This window comes from Magallana gigas, chromosome 3, assembly GCF_963853765.1.
Source record: "Magallana gigas chromosome 3, xbMagGiga1.1, whole genome shotgun sequence".
In the NCBI taxonomy this organism is placed as follows: domain Eukaryota; kingdom Metazoa; phylum Mollusca; class Bivalvia; order Ostreida; family Ostreidae; genus Magallana; species Magallana gigas.
The window spans coordinates 42240375-42263501 of record NC_088855.1 but is presented as its reverse complement, the minus strand read 5'-3'; the positions used below and the strand labels follow the sequence as shown (position 1 = coordinate 42263501).

The following is a 23127-nucleotide window of genomic DNA, read 5'->3' as shown; positions in this document are numbered from 1 at the left end:
AGATCTGTGTTACCAAATATCGCAAAAAAAGATAAACCTAATAGTTAACATATATTTGATCAAGTTTTATTCATATTTTTACCAAATATTTGGAAAATGTATGTACAAAGTTGTTAGTTGAACAACAGAGATGTTAATTATTGCGAATCAGTTCATATTAATATATTCAAAACATATCAAATCCAATCACTAATATTTGCGGTAAAAATATTCATTACCTGGTACACAGATAAGGAATGAAAATAATTCTTGGCTGCCCTTTAAAGAAGAACTTTTGACTTGCAACCAAATTTTATATTTTTCTCATTACTACAGTGTACCAACGGTTTATACTTAGAACCAGTTAAGTATAATTTCGCGTATTGAGAATAATTTTATAAAACTAACAAGATTTTCGGTGCAGTAGTATATTTTTTTTGTAAACGCAGCCATAGCCTTCACAGTTCCAAAAACTTCTTGAAGCATCTCGAGCACTATAAAAGTTAGCGGTCTGCATTTTGCTGCAGATGTTTAAAATCCCAGTGTCTCGTTGAGCGTTTCCTGAGTTGACATTTTGAAAGGCCGGGTGATGCTGCTGCGTCTGGAGGCTGCGGGGGCGTTAGAGAAGCTGGAGGAGGTGGATCCAGACGCCATGGAGTGACAGTCCCGGGGCAGCATCCAATTCAGTGGCGCCAAGTAACGGTTTTCTTCCGCCTCAAATCTGGTAGATCGAAGAAGATTAAAATCAACACCGATTAACATTGGGTAGATTATAAATGTGCATGAAGTTTATGGAAAGACGATAATCGTTGCCAATTCTGTTTGTTTCTACAGTTTGTAGTTTAGAGGTAAATTAAATTATTTAAAACACACGAGCTTCATACATTACTTAAGATACCGCCTGTAAGTAAAAACAAGCTTGATGAGGCTGCAGTCATGCTGTTGCTTCTAGCACATATACCTGTAGAGGGCCTTCTGCTCCAGCTGTATGGGCATCCAGGCGGTCCGTTTCCCAGGGCAGTCCCGGGCTGTCACGTCCTCGGACACCCGTCGACCGTTCAGTGTGTACACCTTGATGTTCTTGTTTGTCTGGAAACAAAAAAGCAACAAAAGTGTAACAAAATTTCTGCGTGATACACTTATTCGTCTTGAATTAAAGAGCAACAACATTTCCCATGAAGTGTTGCGCAAATTGATGTTCTTAATTGTCGGGGGAGAAAGAGCTCTTGAAATGTTGCACCTTGGTGTTTTATTTGAGTAAAACATGTAGTGAAATGGCGCCTTGTCTTTTTGCAGAAATCTGCATATATGTGTTGGAAAGTTTGTACTTTTTTCTGTACCTCAGTAGTGATGAAGCCACTCTTTCCCAGGTTATAAGCAATGTGTCGACACAGGAGTTGGTATGTCGTCTCACTTACTTGAATTTGATTAGCTGAAACCAAAACAAATATTCGTGATAGTTGGTTCCTTTTTGCCAAAATAACGAGAACTAAAGCTTTCCTTTGAATGGAAAACACTTACGTTGTGCGTTGCGAACTATTTTCTTCACGACTTCTAGCAGCTCCCCAGATATGTTGTAGCGAGGTTTGGGGAACCCAACTTGTCTACTATAGGCTGTACCTGCACAATAAACAGATTTCAGAAGCTATATCACAGTAGAAGATACTAAGAGAATTGCTGGATTGGTTTTTTTTAAATAAAGAAGACGGTTATTTACCTTTGCTAAGCGATTTTGGGATTAGATCATCCAACACCGAAGAGAGTATCGACATGGAACTAACTATTTTGAGGACAGTTTATTGATAGATACGTGTTTAAAACCCTTTATCGGATTAGGTATCCTTTCCGTATTTCAGAATGTACTAAAGCGGATGATAACCAAAAAGCAATCGATCAATTAACAGAACATCGCGCAAACTATTCTTTGAGGCAATAGTTTAACAACTCAAGAGTACATGTATAACACTTGTGTTCTAAATGTTGGGTACATTACCAGTATGGATGCCCATTCTGAGCCTCAGCTTGGTCTCTGGGCCTGCCTGGAACTCTAGGTCGCTGCTGATGGACATCAAATCCAGCGCCATGTTCACGATTTCTGACGCATGGCGAGTTATTTGGGCTAATGAAATGCCTGGAGTAATGTTAAAAACAATTACACATAAATTTTTATGCAATTCACATTTCATGCTTTTCACCCTCATCATCATCTTTGCTAGTATAAATACGCCGAAAGACTGTTGTATAGTAAGTATTTAGTGCTCTTTGTAGTACCTTTTGGAATGCCATTCGATTTAGAGTTTCATGGTGCTAACTTTTGAAATTTGAAAATTCACACGTAGTAATAAAAAGCAGGCTCACCAGAGACAACGGTAAAAGAGTCGACTTCTCGTCCGAGGACAAACACGTCATACAACTGGATTCGTTCATCGAACAGCTTTATAAGATAAGACACCAGATTCACCGTCTCTGATGGAGTGAAGTGTTTAATAGTGCGGGAAAACCCAACGATGTCCGACCGAAAAATGGTCACTTCGTTTGAAGTGGATGGATTTATGTTTTTAGAGGACATCTTTTTGGTAAGTTTATCATAGATACTATGAGTCTCGTGAATCGTCCCCATTGGGTTACTTTTCTGTTTAAATCGATTAATCATCGAAATTCGAGAATTTCGAATCTGTCGATCCCGATCTTCTCCTTCGTCTGATCCTTCGTTGTCCGAAAAGGAGACTTGAACAGGCTCGCAGTGGGAGTCAGTTCTGAACATCGAGGACATCAAGGATATCTTTGAACCTTCTGAGATAAATTCACCGAAATTTGACCTTGGTATCACTTCACTGAGAATGGATTTAAATTCGAGTTGCTCCTTCAACAGTTGATCCGACACCGCGTTATATTTCTGAGATAACTTTTGAACGAGAACAAGGCGGCGCCAAAATTCTACGAAATGCCACAGACAAATCAAAGGTATGGACAAGAGAACAATGAAATACATTGTCTGAATAATGATGGTCCATTTGTATTCGGACTGCGTGAAACTTTGTAGTTGTTTTAGCTGGCGCTGTGAAATGTTTGTGATTTCATGAACAGACGACAAGTAACCCTGCAGCATCGTGTTAGAACACAAGTCTGAGGATTTGCCGTCTGCTGCTGCGTTGTAAGTTTCCTTCAACAACAGTTCTAACTGAGCGATGGAGTCGTCGGGCGTTTGTTTCAGGAAGAACGACAACAACTGACCCTTCACGTAATTGATTTCGTGGAGCAAATGGTGCAGGTCACTGTGTGTGCCAACGATACAATGGGAATAGAGTTCGATTAAAACATCGAAAGCAGAATAGGAAGCATGGACATACTTCAACGACTGGACCAGCATGGAACCAGTCTTAGGAACAGCTGCAGTGTGCAAGTTCAGGAACGTTGTTCCAGCACAAGAAAAGGATGAAAAGGAACTTTCGGTCGATATATTTCTCCCGTGGTCAAAACTGCTATTCTGGGCGTTTTGTTTCTGAAGAATTGCAGATACTACATTCACTAAGTAGTCCTCGCCGGGACAAACGTGTTCTCTATGCGATAGGAGACTCAACATTTTCTCTTCACAATCCATATCCATAAACATACAGTGGAAATTGTGAATTATTGCTACTGTTGACGAATGAAGATGTACTGCCTCTTCCAGGATTCCCCATATCTGAAAAAAGACGCTCAAACTAATACATCTATGGTCAATTTTTGCAAATTATCCTCTACAAACAGACTGGTGTGGCCGTAAATTCCAAAATTAGAAGAATTTATTTAGCTTAATCTATTATTTAAACAATAAAATGCTTTCTTTGTTGCATAGTTTTCTTATTTACAATGTATATTAATATTTTTCTTTTGACACTTATTCTTATTAATGAATTAAATATAACTTGTAAGTAAAAGAAACTAAAATATTGTTATAATGTACGTAAGTACGTTATATAAAAAGAATGAGTCTGACATCATCATGATTATTTCGTACTGTGATTTTTTTTTTTAGGTTGCTGAAGTTTACGACAAATCGATAAACTGGTTAGAACTGGATCGTGTAAAGTTTCTATAGAATTATGAATTACAATCAATTTCCGTAAGAAACAGCGGGAGTTATATTTGGTGGATGTAAATATTTAATGATAAACCATGTGGCAATATTCGTTGAGATTTAATTCGTGTGCAAGACAGTGTACCATAGTATTCTGACTTGACATGCCTACACACTTAAAATTTGATTTTTTTTTTCAAGTTAATAGCCGAAATTAAGTACTTAAGTCTGAAAACAAATTCTCTTTTTTTATTATTAGGGTTTACCTTGTCCAGTTCTCTACTAGAGATGAGGTTGTTAACGAGATCGATGACACAGGGAACCACCAGTAATGCGTACATAACGAAGAGGGCTCCCAGGCACGCCTTCCTCCGGAAACTCCACACCGTCACCGGTTTTTCCCGTAGAACAGCTTTCTTCTTCATACCTACATGTATAACAAGTGTACATTTATGCATATATAGTAAACTGTCACAAATCAAGAATTGCATAATATCATATTAAATAATGTTTAAAGCCACACAGAATTATAATTATGTTTTTGGTTGTAGGTGAACAACAAAATTTAAAGGACGAGATCCCATTACACGTGTCAGCGGCCCCTTTTTATTTGACGAATTCAAGAAAATAACATTTTTAAAAAAATTTAAACTCGACTGAATATTATAAACACAACTTGATTTGCGTCAAAAAATGGGTTGTTTTTTTATTTATTTATTTTTTTTGCAGTGATCCATTATCAATGTTTTTTTTAACCCAATAACTTCTGATTTGTTAAAGTTAAAATAATAATTAAATGGAATGAGTGTGCCTTGGCGCATTATGATACACTTTTCTCCTTTTATATAAATGTAGATTTTGTTAAAATACAGTGACAAGCTGAAGGAGAAAAATGGACCTAATTAAGCTAGTGGTTGGACGGTTAACCCAAAAATTGGAATATTTTAGCTTTAATTTAATAAGTTGGTTTTTTTTTTATCTTTATACCTACAGGCACCTAACGGAGACTACTACGGTGGATATTACTATAGTATTACTTTGGCTACGACCATCCAGCTCTACTCTACAACTACAACGACTGTGTGTAAACGATGTACCCAACCATTAATAAAGTTGTATATCATCCATATGATCGTTTTTATGGGGGTACACACATTAAAGATTCAGTAGTAAGAATTAGAAATTAGGTCGTTTATTTTTATTTTTATTTTCAATTTACTAGGGACCGTATCTCGCATCATCTTAATAGGATTTCGTTTTTTGAAATCCCTGAAAATAAATGCTTTTTTACAGCAAATGAATTGCTTTATTTACTCTATATACATTGCAGTTATGAGAGTATGAATACGGTAAGGCTGATTAAGGTATACAACATATTGCTTACTGATGCCACAGTCCAGTTTCTCCAGCGTGCTATGGAGTTCTAGTCTGCTCTCTGTTTCTGGCATACTCGAGGGCCTCCGTGTGTAAAAGCGCGAACTCCTTCTGTACATACTGCCACTGCAACCATACAACAAAATACAAATCATGTCGCCAAAAAAAGATCAGAGTTATTATATAAGTAGTGAGTAATGAGGGGCGCGTGTAGCATTTCATGCTGCATTTACGAAACAGGGTTTTCATAAATAATCCCTATGTTAGAAAATTTTAAAATTTCTTTTAAATTAACGGTTCAATACATCCAAGAAATACAGACTTTGAGAATTTAGAATAAGCCTAAGTAAACCAACAAAACACATCTCTGTGCATTTTCTGACATAAAACTTTATGGTCAATAGCCTTGATTTCTCCTTTCAATGGCCGCTACTGGGAGGAACAACATATTGTAACGTGCAACGCGGCCGAGCTGTGTGTTTTTACACTGGTGTATGTTGCACCAGGTCCGTTAACCTGTTAACTCAGATTTTTGTTGACCACGAGAGTAATACGAACAATTTCTTATTGATTGGATAACCACTAACTGTGGTCGACGGGTATCTCCCGCAAATATAAATCACTGTTGTCCTGCCTTTCAAATAATAATCAAATCACTGCGTCAATCTTGCGCTTCCTCCACCTCTGCTTGTGGTACGCCTCTCTGTCTGTGCTCTACTTGTAATGCCTTATGCGGGACTTGTATCCAAGAGAACCCAAACCCAGAGAGAACACAGTAATCTATTCCAATAATGCCTTATTCAGGTCTTATGAATGACAACAAACCGCTGTATGCCTCTAAAGTAGCTTCGTACTATTCGTGTGAATTAATTGTGATGCATTCAACGCAGACTATCTGTGAACTGGTAGTTCTGACATATAAATAAAAATTATTAACATTCACCGTGGTGTTTAAGAAAACGTTGGTTTTACGTTTTGGCAAAACTAAAAATAAAACCAATTTCGTCACAATATTGTTAACCCATGCATGTACCGCTGAGGACAGTAGAAATATGTGAGTACCCCTTAACTACAATATACATTTGCTAATATCATATCGACACATTGTTAATATTTCAATATGAATTAAAGGGACTTAGACACGATTTGAGGTGAAAAATTTCCTTTTTTTTCTTGTGTAAAGAATGGTTTACTTGTGCACTTTGAATGATTGACCAACATTTGAATATTAGAAGTCAAGTTAAAAGTGAGATACAGAGGTAAAAGCTCATTGTTATGTAAACAAAGCATGCGTCTTACAAATAATGTCAAGTAGGAAAATTACCAATTATTTCCCAAATTGACTGGTGGCAAACAAGATAAACTGATTCAATGTGTTCATAAATAATATTATCAACAAAAGAAAGCACCATTTAATTGAATCTTATACCAGTACAACACATATGTAAACAATAACAAGACTTGAGCTTTGTTCACAAAACAAAGAATTCCAAACCCTGTATCTTGCTTGTAACTCCGTAAATCTCCGACAAACAGCCGAGCGTCTGGTTGATCGAGACTAGATTTTGATATCAATAGTGCTTGGATCCATACAATTTTTAGAATTATTTCGATTAGTAATACATAGTTTGAAATCTATCTTTAAATATTACACAACATGACTCATATGGGGACTTCTCTAAATTCCTGTCGGAAAAGTCTAAAAATTCATATTAAAAAAAGTGCGTAATTCAAATACAGACTAGAAACTAATTGTCATGCAAGATAAGTTGATTTTAAAATAAATGATAATTGATAAAATCAACTCCCGTCAGTACTTCAGTACTTTGATTAAAATTGTTGCTACGTCCTGGAGTGAACAAAAAGTCTTTGGCCATGATACCAATCCTCTCAAGGTAATTAGATCTATTTGTTGTAAATAACAACGTACATGCCTTGTTTCCAGTCTAAATAAGAAGATAAAGTATTAGTCTTCCTTGATATGACATTAATTTGGGTTTATTACATTTTATCAAAGAGAAAAATGTAAAATTGACATTACAGATTCGCGTTGAAGTATTAAAAAAAATAATAAAGGCTCATGGACCACATTGCTCACATACGCAATAATGGCAATGAATCTGATCAAATCATCTTCATGGTATTAAATATAAATCTCAACAATGTACTATCAAAGCTATATCAGGATGCCTTCATAGAGTAATAAATATATTCAACAAATTATATTACTACACCTGTAATTTTATCATTGCAGTTCTTGTAAAGATATTTTCTAAACAATTCCCCCAAAACATTTCTATACTATTTTTTAACCATCGCCAAAATTATAAAATCGCTCAACTAAGTCCTCAACTCAAATCCTTGCATAAGCTTTTGGTAAAAACTCAGACTTGAGGCTTAGTATTGACTTGAGGAAAGTTGGTGACGTGGGTGACCGTGAGGGTGACGGTTTCAATTGAAACTAAAATGTATTTCTATATTTCTTTGAACCTCTCCTTGAGGTTTCAAGTATAGGTCTGGAGGTCACAGTTTTAACAGTTTAAAATCTACACTATCTTAGGATACTTGCCTTGCAAAGTTAGTCACATATTGTAGCATCGTTACTCTCAAGATGCATGTTCCTATATCAAACTTAGAACCCAATACCTAAGAATGCTTTTACACAAGTTTCAACTTTTCTGGATGAATGGTTTATGAGAAGAGGATTATTTAAAGATTTTGTTTTTAATTCATTTCTATGTATAAAAATTTTATCACCCATCGTTGCCCCACCCTACCCCACAGACACCTGACGCCTTGTCCCTGGGAATCATGATTTAATCAAACTTGAATCTACATTCAAGATGATGCTTCCCACAAGTTGAAACTTTTCTGACCAAATGAATTTTGAGATTTTTTATTAAAAATCCAAACAAAATGTCAAAAAAAAAATAATAATAGTGGTTCTGAAAAAGAAGATGAAAATGTGAAGAGAACGAGAAAGCTCGCTGCTATGTGATACATGTATTGAATGATGGGCCCCCCCCCACCCCCCCCCCCCCCCCCCCACACACACACATATACACAAACCAAACAAAAACAAAACAAAATAAAGATCAAACAAAAAGGACAAAAACAAAATTCTAGAACCGCGATTAAGACGACAGCTCATGTATGTACGATCCAATTCTCTAAAATACCAACCTGCCCTTACAGTAGGAAATACAAACTCCTTTTGCCTTATCATAAAACCTACAACGTACCGAAATATACTAGAATTTTATATTCGATCGACTCAAAAAAATACAATATAAACTCAAAACTAGCTGGGCAGATAGTTGCGACATTTTCTGGATTACTCTGGAACTCTGAAGACATTAAGCAGGTGCTGCCTATGTTTTACGTAATTAACGATTTCCTCTTTACGGTAGTCAGTGACGTTAATGAAAAATTAAATCACAAATTTATGAATAATATGTGAGGGACCCACCCCGCTATACCACCATCTGTACGTCTTATCTAATAAACACAAGACTTACTTGGATCTTTGTATGCTCCGACCATGTATACCTATGACTTACCGGCATCACAAACTGAAGTTCTACAGAGATTCATATACAATTATCACTTCATTAGCGCGGATTATCAGTTACAATCCAAGAAACCGATTGGAAAGACGTGTGTAAGCATAGCTACTTAAGAATGGGTTTGAGAGGATTATAGAATTTATTAAGTTTACAAGTACAAATGACATTGAAATTGGTCATCTTGACATTACACAACTCATCAAATATTACGAAAAAAGTGAGAACATGTATTTTTCGGGCACGTAGAAAGGGGGGGGGGCAGATATTAAAACAGACACTTTTGAATGTATAAAAATGAATTCCCCCCCCCCAAGTGTTTGGAGTTTAAAATTTGTACTTGAGTTTAAAATCATACGGGAATTTGAAATATAGACCAATATTTTAAGTAACCAGGTACTCCCTCCTTCATGGCTTAAGAAATGATTTTTGAAGTTTGGCGAAGTGCATGTTTTTTTTCGGTGTTTTTTTTTTCTTCTTTTTTATTTTTTGGTTGTCAAGATTTTGGGGGTCGCCCCTCCTATTTCACAATCGATGCTACGTTACTGTTCTTATATTTCTAAGGGTTCAGCTCAACCCATTAACCGTGATTGTAAGAAATGTTTATCATATTGTATGTCTGTGGTAATATATAAAAACCTTTTTTGATTTCTTTTCACTCGTAACTATCAAAGAGACAGCTCATTTTTGTGCAAAAATACCAGGAAATAACAATTTCCGACAACTTTTTAAATGTTGCTGTATAGTGTTAAAATGAGATCTTTTTTGTTTTATTTATTAATTTATTAAAACAAAATTTATTCATTTTGAAGTCTAAAAATTCAATATTGGAGATATCTAAAGAAAATTGGATGCAAACGGGGATAACTGTAGCACAGTGCACGTTCCACACTAAATCTCGTTGTCAACAGCTTGGATCCATTTAATCTATAGGGCAAAAAAAAAAACCCTCCCCCAAAAGTATGGTTGGAGCAGACCGTTTTACATTTTTTAATAAGATCGTTCTCTTAAGCAGTAAATGAAGTTCATTCTGTAGAGTGTCTGTTTACGAAACAGCGTTAAGTCTCTTGAGCCACCCCCTCCCCCGAGATTTGTTAGAGAGGGAAAAAAACTTTTGAGAGGAGATTTGCCTTGTATATACCGTACTATATAGTATATACCATAAAGATTTGCAAACCTTTCATTCGGAAACATCTCATCGATCGTTTTTAACTTTTTGGAGGGGAGGTCACCTACCTCAATATCTTGAAAAAAGGGTTGCGGTTAACACTTCACCAATCCCCAAAACTCCAACCCGTTGGGGTTGGGGTTGCCGTTGCATCGTAGTTAAAGTTTATTTATGTAACCAAAAGTATTAAACGAAGATTGGTTGCCATGTGAACAAAAAATACGCAAAAGTATTGTTAAAATTTTAACAGATTAGGTTGTGGGTACAAAATTGCCACAAGGGCGCTTGTAACTGCCACAAGATTAAACAAGAATTTGTCATTTTCTTTTATACAAATGTCGACGAGCTTCAATGTTTGAAATTAATAAAAATATTTGATGGGCAGGTGTGTTGAATCAGTACTTGTAAGTCACGTCGTCATGAAAACGCATTTAATTAATATAGTCTGTTCGCATCATAAAAAAAACCTTGGTCCAGACTAAAACGAAAAGTGTGTCCACTTCTACATATATTAACATTGTCATAACACATATACACTTGATTTTTAACGCTTATTGAATAATTAAGTATTGCATTATGATAATCAAAATTACAAAACAAGAGGTCTGCCGGGGTCTCAAAGCCTTTAGATGGACCTGTCATGGAGTCTCGTGTTTGCATTTTTAGCATTTTAAGCTTCATTTTGTCTAAACCCTAATCCGAGACTCCTCTGACTGTTACCCCCGGTGTTTGCAAACATAAAATTTATTAAAGGGGTAAGGGTTGGTTGAATACCCTAGTTCCAGGGGCCACATTCAATAAACTTTTGGTAAAAAAAAAAGACACGCAGGCCTTTAATGGTCAGTCTTTAATAATATTCACAGTTACATTTATAATGCACACAACATGCATACAATTTATTGCTACTAGCAAACACACTGCAAAGGAAATGAAATTAGATTCTTAAAAGAATATATATTTTAATAAAACATGACCAAGTAACAATTTACCTAAGTCCTTGTAGCTTTCAAGATGTTAAAATGTAAAACTGTTAACGGACGACGCCTGATCAACGACAATAGGTCAGCCACCCTAGTGACCCATTGACCTAATCAAATACATTTTCAAGTTCTTTATTTCCGTAAGACAATCGTCTCAACGGTTTTCATATTAAAACATAACATAGGAACATGATAAGTACATACATTATAGACTGACAAAAATAGTACATTAACTATATGGGATTAGAGAAGAAGATTTAATATATTTTTGTTATATGGCCATATTGAACCCCTGACCTTGGTGCCATGAATTTTACAATATTGGTAGATGGCTTTATGGACTTCATGCATTTATATTTTTTTTTGCCACATGCCTTGAAGTAAAGAAGGAGATTTTTGAAATTTGTCATTCTTTGGCCCTGTCGTAAGGTCATAAACACAATTTAGATACCCTTTATATTTTAGATGCTTCAAACCAAAAATGGTAACAATTGGTCTTTTAATAGTTTTCAAGAAGTTAAAAATTAATGTAAAATTGTTAACAGACGATGACAAACGAAGACAAAAGGCAATAGACAATGAACAAAATGGAGTATCCATTAGAACAAAAAATAAAACACTATTTTATGATATTTGAATTCTTAGAAAATTGAAAGGTACACATATCATAATATAGTTATCACCTGATCTGATTATGTATCAAAAGAGAAGTAAAATGAACCGATAAAATGTTTTGCCAACGAATGTATCTTCTATTATTTTCATTGAAATGCCAGATGCAATCATCATTGAAACAAAATAACATTATGTATTGGTAGGCCATACATTTATATGTTTTGTTTCAACTTTTTTTTAAAGCACATTGACAAGAGTATCATGGTTGGACAGAACCATGACACTATTTGAAGATTTTGGCATGCAATTAATCATTTCAATTTTACCAGTTTCAATTATGAAACCATTATAGCCCTTGAAACGGATAATTTGGTTAATATACATTAAAAGATGATATTTGAAAGAAACATTACATTTAAGAACAGTTGGTATGATCACTTACTTATTCTTTTTACAATGGACAGTAACCATTTTCTTAGAGAAGTTTCCCGTAAACTGACTTGATTTATAGGTAGTTATGCATGTGTATTTACATCTAACGTAAGCATTATAATCATGACTATGCATAAAAAATGCTGTCAACTACAAATAATCATCAATAATATGATTAAGAATTCTAATGTCTCATTATCTACAACACTAATCTATGATAGTTGACTCCCCAGTACCCAAGCAACCTGCCAGGTTCAAGGCACCGACTGTTGTGAGTTTCTAACTGTGTTCTCTCTCCCCGTGACTAAAATGTCTATCAACAAGACTAGTATTTAACTTTCATGATTGACTCCATAAATAAAGTTCACATTTAAATCCACCATCCACATTTAATATCATTTTCATCAAATACAATGACGATATATAATATCACAGCTAACAAATAATAAAAATTCATGGAATTCTTTTTTAAAACCTAGCTGCTTTGATCCAATCACACTAAATTGATTTATTCAGGAAGATTCTTGTTTTAAATCTGCATGCTCTATTTGAGGAGAGGGCGTGTTTCATTCTGTTCGTCCTCTCTTTCGTTCACAATTGTGAAATTTGGCAGCGTTTCATCTACGAGACTGAACCAAACTCCATAGGCAAAGTAGATAATGAACCCTGATATTGACAGAGAAAAAATCTAATAAAAATACTCTTCATAATTAAAATAACCTCTTGTAAAATAACTCTGTAAATCACTTGCTGCATTTAAAGGCACCATCAATAGAAAGAGATAAGCATGAAATTTCTATGAAGGAATTTCTGAAGGGCTAAGATCTATTTTCTGTTCCATAAAACATGGTCACTTCCTTCATCTTCACTAAAGATATTGTCATCGCTGCTCTCGTCTTGGTCTGATCACAGGGGCATCGTATCCGCGCTACACTCTATGACATATATATAATAATACACAAGGGAAGAATCGAAAGTAGAACACGATTTGTAAACAATGTCAAAAAACAACTTACTTTACAAAAGTTACGCAAATCCTCGCACACATTGTTGCAAATGTTGTCAAAAAACACGTTCACACACAAATATTCCTAATAAACTCGGTAAAAAGCGTTTTTATCTCATTGAAACCGCTGTCTGCTGCAGAAACCCAATCTCTTCGCCCAAGAAAAGATAACTCTGTACTTTCTCTCTCTATATGTTCAGTAATGATAGTAGAAATTTCGGCGGTAAACTGTAAATTGTCTGGGGAAATTTTCGTCGTATGTTACTACCGTAAGCATAATAAGTTAACATTCGTTCCGATATATTTGGCATGTACTTTAATTAGCGTCATTTAATATGCAATTGTTTAAAAACAAATTAATATATTTCCTATCATTTAATCTTTTGTAGAAACGTAAATATACTTGGCTAGTAATTTGATATTGACAATTAAAACAATGCTGAAATTCTAATTTTGAAGGTTTAATGGGTTGCAAAGACAAAAAAAAAAATTATGAGTATTTTACTTATTGAATAAAAAAATTATATAATTTTTTTTTTATGTGAACACCAACGTAGTTTTCCTTTAACATTTTAGAGAAGAAAAAAAATATTTAAGATTTCCCCAGACATTTTAGAGTTTACCGCCGAAATTTCAACTACCATTACTGAACATATACAGTAGAGAGAGAAAGTACAGAGTTATCTTTTCTTGGGCGAAGAGATTGGGTTTCTGCAGCAGACAGCGGTTTTAATGGGATAAAAACGCTTTTTACCGAGTTTATTAGGAATATTTGTGTGTGAACGTGTTTTTTGACAACATTTGCAACAATGTGTGCGAGGATTTGCGTAACTTTTGTAAAGTAAGTTGTTTTTTGACATTGTTTACAAATCGTGTTCTACTTTCGATTCTTCCCTTGTGTATTATTATATATATGTCATAGAGTGTAGAGCGGATACGATGCCCCTGTGGTCAAACTTGGTCATTGCAAGAGAAAGGCATTGCATTTGCATTTCTTGTGTGAAATATTGTTAATGTAAAGGCTTTGTGAATCAGCTGTGCATAGGAATAAAAAAAAGGAATAGCAAATATTTCAATTTTTACTGTTTGCAGCTCAACAAGAACTATGATATTGAAATGTGAAAGGATGAAGGATTCTGATTCCATGTCACCTACCCAAAAACATCCAAACTCCAAACCTGATCCAAGTGGCAGACGACAGTTTGAGCATTAGATAAACATTAACAAAGACACTGATCACAGGTAGGATTGGAAGAAGAGGCACCTGTATCAAAATGAAAAACATATCATCAGATGTTGTAAAACACATGTACTTCAAAATTCAAAACTATTGTTGCAAACATTCCCTTCAACATTAGTACTGTACCACATATACCACCATCAAGTTGTATGTTCAGATTTTGCTTCACATCTTGGTGCCCAATTCACATGAATCAACTGGAAGTGGTGAGGTTTGGTTTTCAAACTTACCTTAAAGTTGACTAAATCCTGATTTTGGGGTTGTAGCCATGTTGAATAAACTAGAATGAATATGAGGAGACAAACAACACTAACTAGTGCTATGGACCACCAAACACCAGATGAAATGAAGTCCTCAAGAAAAATTAGTATTAAAGACTCGGCAATGTTCAACACACCTGAAAGGAAATTAAATTAGTGTTAAGTTAACTTCAATCACTTAACACTTGTCATCAGTAAATATTATTTCATCTCCATGCACCTATCCAAGTTTATAAGGATACTTACATATAATGGTGATATTCCAAAATGAGACAGTTTCTGACAGGTGAGTAGGAGTGCGAAGTTTATGGTTGAACATTTGTTGTAAATATCCGATTGAACTGGTGTCATTTAATATCAATGAATCTCTGGAAAAACATGCAACAAATAATTAGACATAAGAACATGAAAAATGTGAAAAATTTCTTTTACAGGTAAGTTGAATATTTGTATAACAACAAAGAATTTCAAATGTTTATCACTAAAATATTCAAAGGTCTAACAAAGTCCCTGGCATTTAGGAAGCTAAATTATTTGGGATACATTTATTAATGTTTTTTGTCTCACCCGTCATCTGCCCTGTATTGGTTAAAGGAATTCACTCTGTACCTGCAAATGAAAACCAGTTTTTTTTTCAAACTCCTTCAATGGGTACATAATAATAAATAGCTAACATTGAAAATGAAGTGGAAAAATGAATTGCTTTACCTAATCTTAGATTAATTCTAAATGATCAGACATATTTACCTTAACAATAAAACACTAACAGCTACAAGAGTATATGCTAGCAAGGTTCCTATGGACATCATGTCCACTAGCTCTTTAAGGTCAAACATCATTGCCATGAACCCTGTTTTAAAAAAAAAAGTTAGAAAAATATTCTTCCTTATTTGATTCAAACAAATTTCCTTTTTTCATTAAACTTCAGTCACCTGCAAACAGTCCAGACAGAAGCGTGCCTGCCACAGGTGTTTTAAACCTCTCACTAACAGTGCCAAGAAACTGAAAGAGTAGACCATCACTGGCCATTGCATAGATGACTCGGGGCAATGGAAACATGGCACCAAGGAGACTGAAACAATTATAATCCTTTGTCATCATTTGTTTTAAATAATGGAGTAAATCTTTTCAATTTCTGAATAGAAAACAAGGTCTTGAGCCCTTCCTGAGATTTTACCTGGTGGAGAGACCACATACTGCCCCCACAGCTATGATATATCGGGCCACGTCCCAGCCCACTTGAGAGAAGACCTCGGGGAGGGGAGCATCATGGTCTAGGAGGTAGTACGGACTCATCAGAGTAATGGCTGCCGATACTCCAAAGTAGGCCAGGAAACACCCAAATAGAGACAGGACAATGCTGATGGGGATGGCTTTCTGTGGGTTCTTGACTTCCTCCCCTGTTAAAACATACTAACGATTCAAAGAGGCAATGATTTGATGATAAGATTTGCGACAACATACTGTCTTGTTATATATAAGGTTGTTGCAGCGACAAAATAAGTGTAATTCTTTTTATACCATTAGATGAAACAAAATAAACTTTTAAATTGTCAGAATTTCTGTGTCTGAATAGCATGAAAATTATTTTCAAAGTCGCTGAAAACAGATTTATAAGAACATGTACCAAAATGTACCAGTAAATAAGGTGCATGTGTATCAAGAAAGTGACTGAATAAAGCAAACACATGTACTAGGAAAGCTGTCACAGCTGCATGCAGTGGGGAAATGTAAACATCACTTTCTTATCTTTTTCTAACCTGTAGTAGCGATACAGTCAAATCCCACAAAAGCATAGAAACAAGTAGCTGCTCCCGACATCACTCCCGAAAAACCAAATGGGAGAAATCCACCATCTCCTGCTTTGTCAGTTGTAGAGTTCAGCTGTCAGACAAAAAGCATATACTATTGCAAGAAGCGAAAAAGATTTACATATGAAATCTGAATTTCCTTAGTGTTGCCACTCTGAATTACTTACTATCGTAATATACTTTAGAATCACTTTTCAATGCATATCAAAGGATTACCATATTGTGATTAAAAAAAAAAAACAACAAACCGCAGGTTTAGGTAGAGACCAATTACTCAGGTCTGCCTTAATGAATCCACAAATGACAACATACAACACCACCAGAAGGTTCACTCCTGTGAAAATGTTGTTAAACCTTGAGGATTCTTTCACTCCTAAAGTTAGTATACCTGCAAGTTAATAATAGAGTTTTACAGATAAAAATATAACAAGATCCATAAGTTATCAGAGAGATTAATTCAATAAGACTGCCATCTTTTCAAAAACAAAAGTTTTACAGATAAATTACATACATGTGAGTAGGAGGGTGATGCCAAAAGCAAAGAAATCTGGATAAGGAGATAGACCCCCAATACTCATGGGCATGTTGTCCCTGAAGAAGGTTTGGATGGATTTATGGATCAGTGAATCAAAGTACGAGCTCCATGCACGAGCTACGCTAGCCGTCCCTGAAAAACAAAAAATTACAAGATTTTACAAAACTAGATATCATAATAGAATGATTTGACAAGGGCATGCTTTTTTTTTAATTTTCCTGTTCTGACTTACCTATCACATACTCCAGGATCAGGTTCCACCCAATGACAAAGGCCATGAACTCTCCGACTGTGACATAACTGTACACATAGGCTGACCCTGTCTTAGGGACCCTGGCTCCAAACTCAGCATAGCATAAACCTTTAAAATCACAAGTGATGGCAATCAGCATTTAAAGGACCATTTGATTAACAGGTAAACTAAGTGTACAATATTTGTATAATGCATTGGCCCGAATTACCATACTAATCTCCACAAAATTACAAATGAATTAGGACATCATGATAAATCTCTCCATCCTCATTTCATAATCCCACATAAAATAAACTTTATCAAATTAATACAGATCAAGTCAGCTGATTACAGTTATGCAACAGCCCTGATTGCGCAATACCTGCTAACACCGAGGCTAAAGCTGCTATAAGGAAGGACAGGATGACAGCTGGGCCCGCTGTGTCTTTGGCTACCTGACCAGCCACAACATAGATCCCAGCTCCCAGGGTACTCCCTATCCCTGCAAAATACAGTAATTAATATTTAGATTAGGAAAAAGTAGATGACATTCAGTTCTCAATATGTAAAACTCAGAAAAATGTTCAGCTCATGTATAATACAACTCAAAAGTTGTTTTTTTATTCAAGGTTACATAAGTATTACTCAATTTACCATGTAATGATTTAATGTTTGGAGCTGATCGTGGAAAACAAACAACGAAAATGGACAAATTTATGGATGATGCCAATCTGCATCTATCAGAAATTCTCTAACCCTTGTGTTTATATTGCCCAGTTTGTTTATCACTTCATTTAAAGATATACATGTATTGTTACAGGAAGTAGACATTCAATAATGCAGAAGAAAAATACCATTAGTGTACATACCTAGGGCAGTTAAATCTAATGTGGTCAAACATCTGGATAACTTGGTGTCTGAGATATTGAAGGGATCCACATACTTTTTCCGCACTAGTTTGCGAAGGAAACTTGACATCACTTTTATGAATCCAAAGCTAACTAGGGTACCATTTGTCTATAAATAATAATCTAGATGAAAAAAAAACAAAACACATTTGATCTTAATTATTATTCACATAAACTACATCTTAACTTACATCTGATAGAAAGTAATATATCAAATACATGTATGTGCATTGTTTCTTTGCTTTTGAACTTTTCTACATTATTTGTCAACATAATGGTAACTCAATGGGTACCTATGCTGTTTATTCATTAAGAAAAAAAAGATGAATCATATTCTAAATCAACAATTATAAAATAACAAAGTTGGTGCCATTGTTGACATTTTTGCAAATTTGTATACATTACTGCACATCCTGTTAAATGGATATAAATGAATCAGTTGTGTACACACACAAAAAATTCACTGATCTATGTATGATAGTTATCCTTTATCTAAAATGTAGAGCTGTAAGAGGCATTAATGGCACCAAGGTCAATGTTAATTTTAACATTTTGAATGTCACAGTTCTAGATTTTGAACTATTACATGAGTCCTGTTCATGAACAAAATACATGAAATGTCCTAAATAGTCAATCATAATCAAATATCATTTCCAGACATCAGCGTTTCCGATAGGAGACACATAAATTTGTGGCTTGCAATATAAGGAATTTTACAACTCCGACCAGAATCTTTACATATTCGCAAAGGAAATCCTGAGAATTGGGATCTTGGAAATTAGGTGAATTTGTAGAAGTTGTTTAATGTATATTAAATGAACGGGTTTCCACAATTGTTCATCCATACATTGTAACTGTTAATAGTTAAGGAATAAGGAATCGTTCTTTGAATATTATGAGGTGATAATTTCAGTCGGGGCATGGTCAAATCCAACAAAGCCCCAAGGGCTTTATGATAGATTTGACCACGACCGAAATTATCACCTCAAAATATTCAAAGAATGATTCCTTATTACTTATATTTATATTATTTCCAATTTGTACACTTTAAAACAACATCATTTTAACACCACTATTTTTTATGTAGCACATGCTTTGTATTACTACGCGACGCAGCCAATACAGTTTCTCGGTTATGCTGTAAGACACGCCCATTTTGTGTCACTTAAGTTTTATGAAGTTACTGGGTTCAAAATTGATTCGTTAAATTAAATGTAGACAAAAACAGTTGAAAATGTAAATTCAATCACAGTAATTGCTTTTTGGCAACTCTTTTTTTACTCTTATTTACATGGTTGACTTTATCTACATGAGCACTGTCATAATCTGGGTAGAATACAATGGAAGATCACTTCACACAAATTCCTAAAATAAGTTTACTGAGAGCTAGCAAACAAGGACTGTATTGTATGAATTCTGGTTTTGTACAGCAACTTGTGATTTGATCAAATTTACCATAATTGTAAGAAAAATGAATAAAACTTACTCAACCTACAATAATCTAAGTACTGTCTTGTTTTAAATTTAAGACAAATATTTGGTGTTAGTTTACAATAATTTGGGATTTTAAAAAGTTTGTGTGGGTAGCTCAAATTTTTTTTTATAACTTAAATTTATGTATAAATTTAAAGTAATTTAAATTGACCTGTAGTTGAGGGAGATGACAAATTGAATATGTTACATTTCTATATAATATTGTAAAAAAAAATAATAGCTGTGACAAGTAATAATTAATTTGAAAGAGTGATGCACCAATTTTTTTAGAAGCAATTCTTTTAGAACAATGGATTATTTTTATGAACATATTGAAATTTAAAAACAAGCATCTGATACAATTTTAATATAAAATTACTTTTTAATGTAAAAATCCTGTAACCATAACAATTTACAGAGAATTACAAATTGTTTGTCATTTAACTTATATAACAGTTGGTAACTACACAATTAGTATATATGATACTTACCCGTCTTCACATACAATATCCAAGAAAAGCAGATTTCTTAGTCCATTTAAATAGTAATGCATGTCCTAAATCTGAACATGTATGTCATATATAGTATCACATGATTAGGTATCACACAAACATCACATGTGTCATATTGCATATCATGAGTGGTAAATTTTAGTGCATTAGTTCTAGTGATCTATATAGAGTTACAGATTTGAGAATACGCTGTTCAGACAGATGAAGCTGTGTTTGGGTGATTAAGAATGGAGCAATGTCTAGAGTGGTCAAGTTTTATGGGCTTTTAATTATTGGAGCTATGGGAGCTATTGTTTGTAGAATTGGGAGCCAATGTCAAGTTGTAGTTTAGACAAGATGATTAGAATTTTATAGAGATAGATGTAGAAATGGAGCTAATTAATTAATAGATTGGAACTAATGATTTAAGATAATCATCAGTTGGAGCCTAATAGTATATATATGATGAGCTTTAGAATCAAGGGGGGATTAGAGTAGAATTTAAAAGAGTATGGAATAGAGTTGGAGATTTAGAAGTGCACATGGATTAAACATAGTATGTAATGTGACTATTCCTTGGAATAATGTGAATAAACGTGTAAATAGTTTTAAGCCGTCTTTCAAATATGTGTAATTAAAAAGAATTGCCGGGCACCTCCGTGACACATAACACATGATAAGTGCACGCTGACACTTCACAGACATAACCAAGACTGGTAACATCACAGTGAGGTCGCCTTTAACAAATCACTAGGTAAATTCGCGTGGATAGTACGTAACCTAGCCCGAGTTAAATTCATAATACAACATTGTTTTATTGTACCATACTTGACTCATTTAAACAATAAAATGCTTTCTTTGGTGATTTATTTGGGATATGAAGGTAGCGACATTGCAGAAAAAATACATAACCCGCGTTAGTTGGTAAAATTTTTGATTTAAAATGAAGTCTGTTGCACAGACGCAGGCGAAGCAGTTCCTACATATGAGCTGAAAGCTGGTCATACAATGAACAAAAACTAGAAGTTGTGAATACTTTTAAGTATCTTGGTATGTTATTTAACTTCAATGGAAAATTTTTACAAACACACAAATATGTAGCAGATCAAGGACGAAAAGCACTTTTTGCAATGTCAAACACTATGAAAAATTATTCTTTTAATGTTAAAACTCAATGTTCTGTATTTGATACGTATGTACATAGTATTCTTTCGTATGCCTGTGAAATTTGGGGTTTCCACAAAGCACCCGATATAGAAAAGGTACGTCTCAATTTTTGTAAGAGAATTCTTGGGGTCAACAAAAAAACTACAAATAATTTAGTTTATTATGAACTGGGTAGATAACCTTTGTATATTAGAAGAAAGCTACGAATTTTCAAATACTGGTTAAAAATTAAAAATACACATAACATTATCGTGAAGGAGGCATACGAAAGCATGCTTGTCAATAACGATAACTGGATGGTTTCCATACAAAGCGAGTTGTCTAGCATGGGTCTAAAATATTTGTTTGACGAAACTTGTTCAAATCAATGTAAAACATACAAGATATATTAGATATTTATAAACAAAGTTTGATGTCATCTTTTTCGACATCTCCGAAGAGTATGTTATATCAACACATTGTGGATAATTTTTGTTTGCAAACTTATCTTAGGAGACCGATTAAATATATTTCAAAAAAATTTATAAATTTTTCGAACTTCATCACACTCTTAAAATATTGAAAAAGGTCGACACAACAAGGTACCAAGAAATGAAAGATTTTGCAATCATTGTAATAAAAAAGATTTAGATGATGAGTTCCACTTTATACTCATATGTCCTTTTTATGCTTAATTACGAAGGAAATATATAAAGAGTTTTTATTACAAAAAAAAACACAAGTGTTTTCAAGCTAGCTAAACTTTTAAGTGTTAACAATACAAAGGAACTCAATAATCTATATAAGAAAATATTTGTCTAGCGCTTTCAAAATGAGAGCACAGCATTGTAATAATACTACAGTTTAAGCTACTTATCATACATTTATGTCCATTCATATTTTAAGATATTTACATGATTATATTGTCTTAATACCGGTATGTCCACTCACTTACTGCACATTGCACATTTGTATATAATTTTATATGTATTATAATTTGTATTCCGATGAGTTGTAAAGCTCAAGGATAATAAATTGAATAGAATATGTGTTTGAGTTTTTAATTTATAAATAATTTATGTTCGTTTGAACTGGTGAGTAAGAACATGAAAAAAAAAACCTTTCTCCAGACTAAAACGAACAGTGTGTCAACTTCTACATATATTAACATTGTCATAACACATATACACTTGATTTTTAACGCTTATTGAATAATTAAGTATTGCATTATGATAATCAAAATTACAAAACAAGATGTCTGCCGGGGTATCAAAGCCTTTAGATGGACCTGTCATGGAGTCTCATGTTTGCATTTTTAGCATTTTAAGCTTCATTTTGTCTAAACCCTAATCCGAGACTCCTCTGACTGTTACCCCCGGTGTTTGCAAACATAAGATTTATTAAGGGGGTAAGGGTTGGTTGAATACCCTAGTTCCAGGGGCCACAGACAATAAACTTTTGGTAAAAAAAAAAAAAAAGACATGCAGGCCTTTAATGATCAATCTTATTATATTCACAGTTTCATTTATAATGCACACAACATGCATACAGTTTATTGCTACTATAGCATACACACTGCAAAGGAAATGAAATTAGATTCTTAAAAAAAATATATTTTTTTATTAAACATGGCCAAGTGACAATTTACCTAAGTCCTTGTAGCTTTCAAGATGTTAAAATGTAAAATTGGTAATGGACGACGCACGACCAACGACAATAGGTCAGCCACCCTAGTGACCCAGTGACCTAAACAAATATATGTTCAAGTTCTTTATTTTCGTAAGACAATCGTCTCAAAGGTTTACATATTAATAACATAACATAGGAACATGATAAGTACATACATCACAGACT

General features: G+C 34.2%; 2 protein-coding genes and 1 long non-coding RNA gene across 3 annotated transcripts; 1 reads left to right on the top strand and 2 right to left on the bottom strand.

Annotated features, from left to right (window-relative positions):
* Positions 1-50: 50 nt before the first annotated feature.
* On the bottom strand, positions 51-8969 carry LOC105334472 (uncharacterized). The gene is made up of 9 exons (XM_020069835.3): positions 8932-8969; positions 5424-5539; positions 4306-4466; positions 2338-3664; positions 1973-2110; positions 1501-1599; positions 1320-1411; positions 941-1068; positions 51-700 (listed from the first exon to the last, which is right to left on the bottom strand). Exons 2-9 carry the CDS (start codon positions 5530-5532, stop codon positions 511-513), a joined length of 2244 nt encoding a protein of 747 aa, XP_019925394.3. The 5' UTR covers positions 5533-5539; positions 8932-8969; the 3' UTR covers positions 51-510.
* A 2007-nt stretch (positions 8970-10976) lies between these two features.
* LOC117680571 (high affinity cationic amino acid transporter 1) lies at positions 10977-18259 on the bottom strand. The gene is made up of 14 exons (XM_066079845.1): positions 18125-18259; positions 17638-17757; positions 17256-17384; positions 17000-17155; positions 16737-16876; positions 16438-16561; positions 15855-16077; positions 15610-15749; positions 15425-15527; positions 15245-15286; positions 14924-15045; positions 14648-14814; positions 14333-14441; positions 10977-12837 (listed from the first exon to the last, which is right to left on the bottom strand). The coding sequence occupies exons 1-14, from the start codon at positions 18231-18233 to the stop codon at positions 12716-12718; spliced, it is 1806 nt and encodes a 601-aa protein (XP_065935917.1). The 5' UTR covers positions 18234-18259; the 3' UTR covers positions 10977-12715.
* Positions 13318-17718, top strand: LOC136273983 (uncharacterized). The gene is made up of 4 exons (XR_010712226.1): positions 13318-14018; positions 14270-14963; positions 15606-17438; positions 17590-17718. It is a non-coding gene; the product is annotated as an uncharacterized lncRNA (long non-coding RNA).
* Positions 18260-23127: the final 4868 nt, after the last annotated feature.

Excerpts from the sequence above, each read along its gene's own strand:
- LOC105334472 (XM_020069835.3), bottom strand. The coding sequence starts at position 5,532 with ATGTACAGAAGGAGTTCGCGCTTTTACACACGGAGGCCCTCGAGTATG. Across the intron at positions 1,600-1,972 it reads CAGAATGGGCATCCATACTG|GTACAGCCTATAGTAGACAA; the intron begins GTAATGTACCCA and ends TTTATTGTGCAG. Across the intron at positions 701-940 it reads GAGCAGAAGGCCCTCTACAG|ATTTGAGGCGGAAGAAAACC; the intron begins GTATATGTGCTA and ends TCGATCTACCAG.
- LOC117680571 (XM_066079845.1), bottom strand. The coding sequence starts at position 18,233 with ATGTCAAGTTTCCTTCGCAAACTAGTGCGGAAAAAGTATGTGGATCCC. Across the intron at positions 16,562-16,736 it reads GGTCTCTACCTAAACCTGCG|CTGAACTCTACAACTGACAA; the intron begins GTTTGTTGTTTT and ends TTTGTCTGACAG. Across the intron at positions 14,815-14,923 it reads TTGGAATATCACCATTATAT|GTGTGTTGAACATTGCCGAG; the intron begins GTAAGTATCCTT and ends ATTTCCTTTCAG.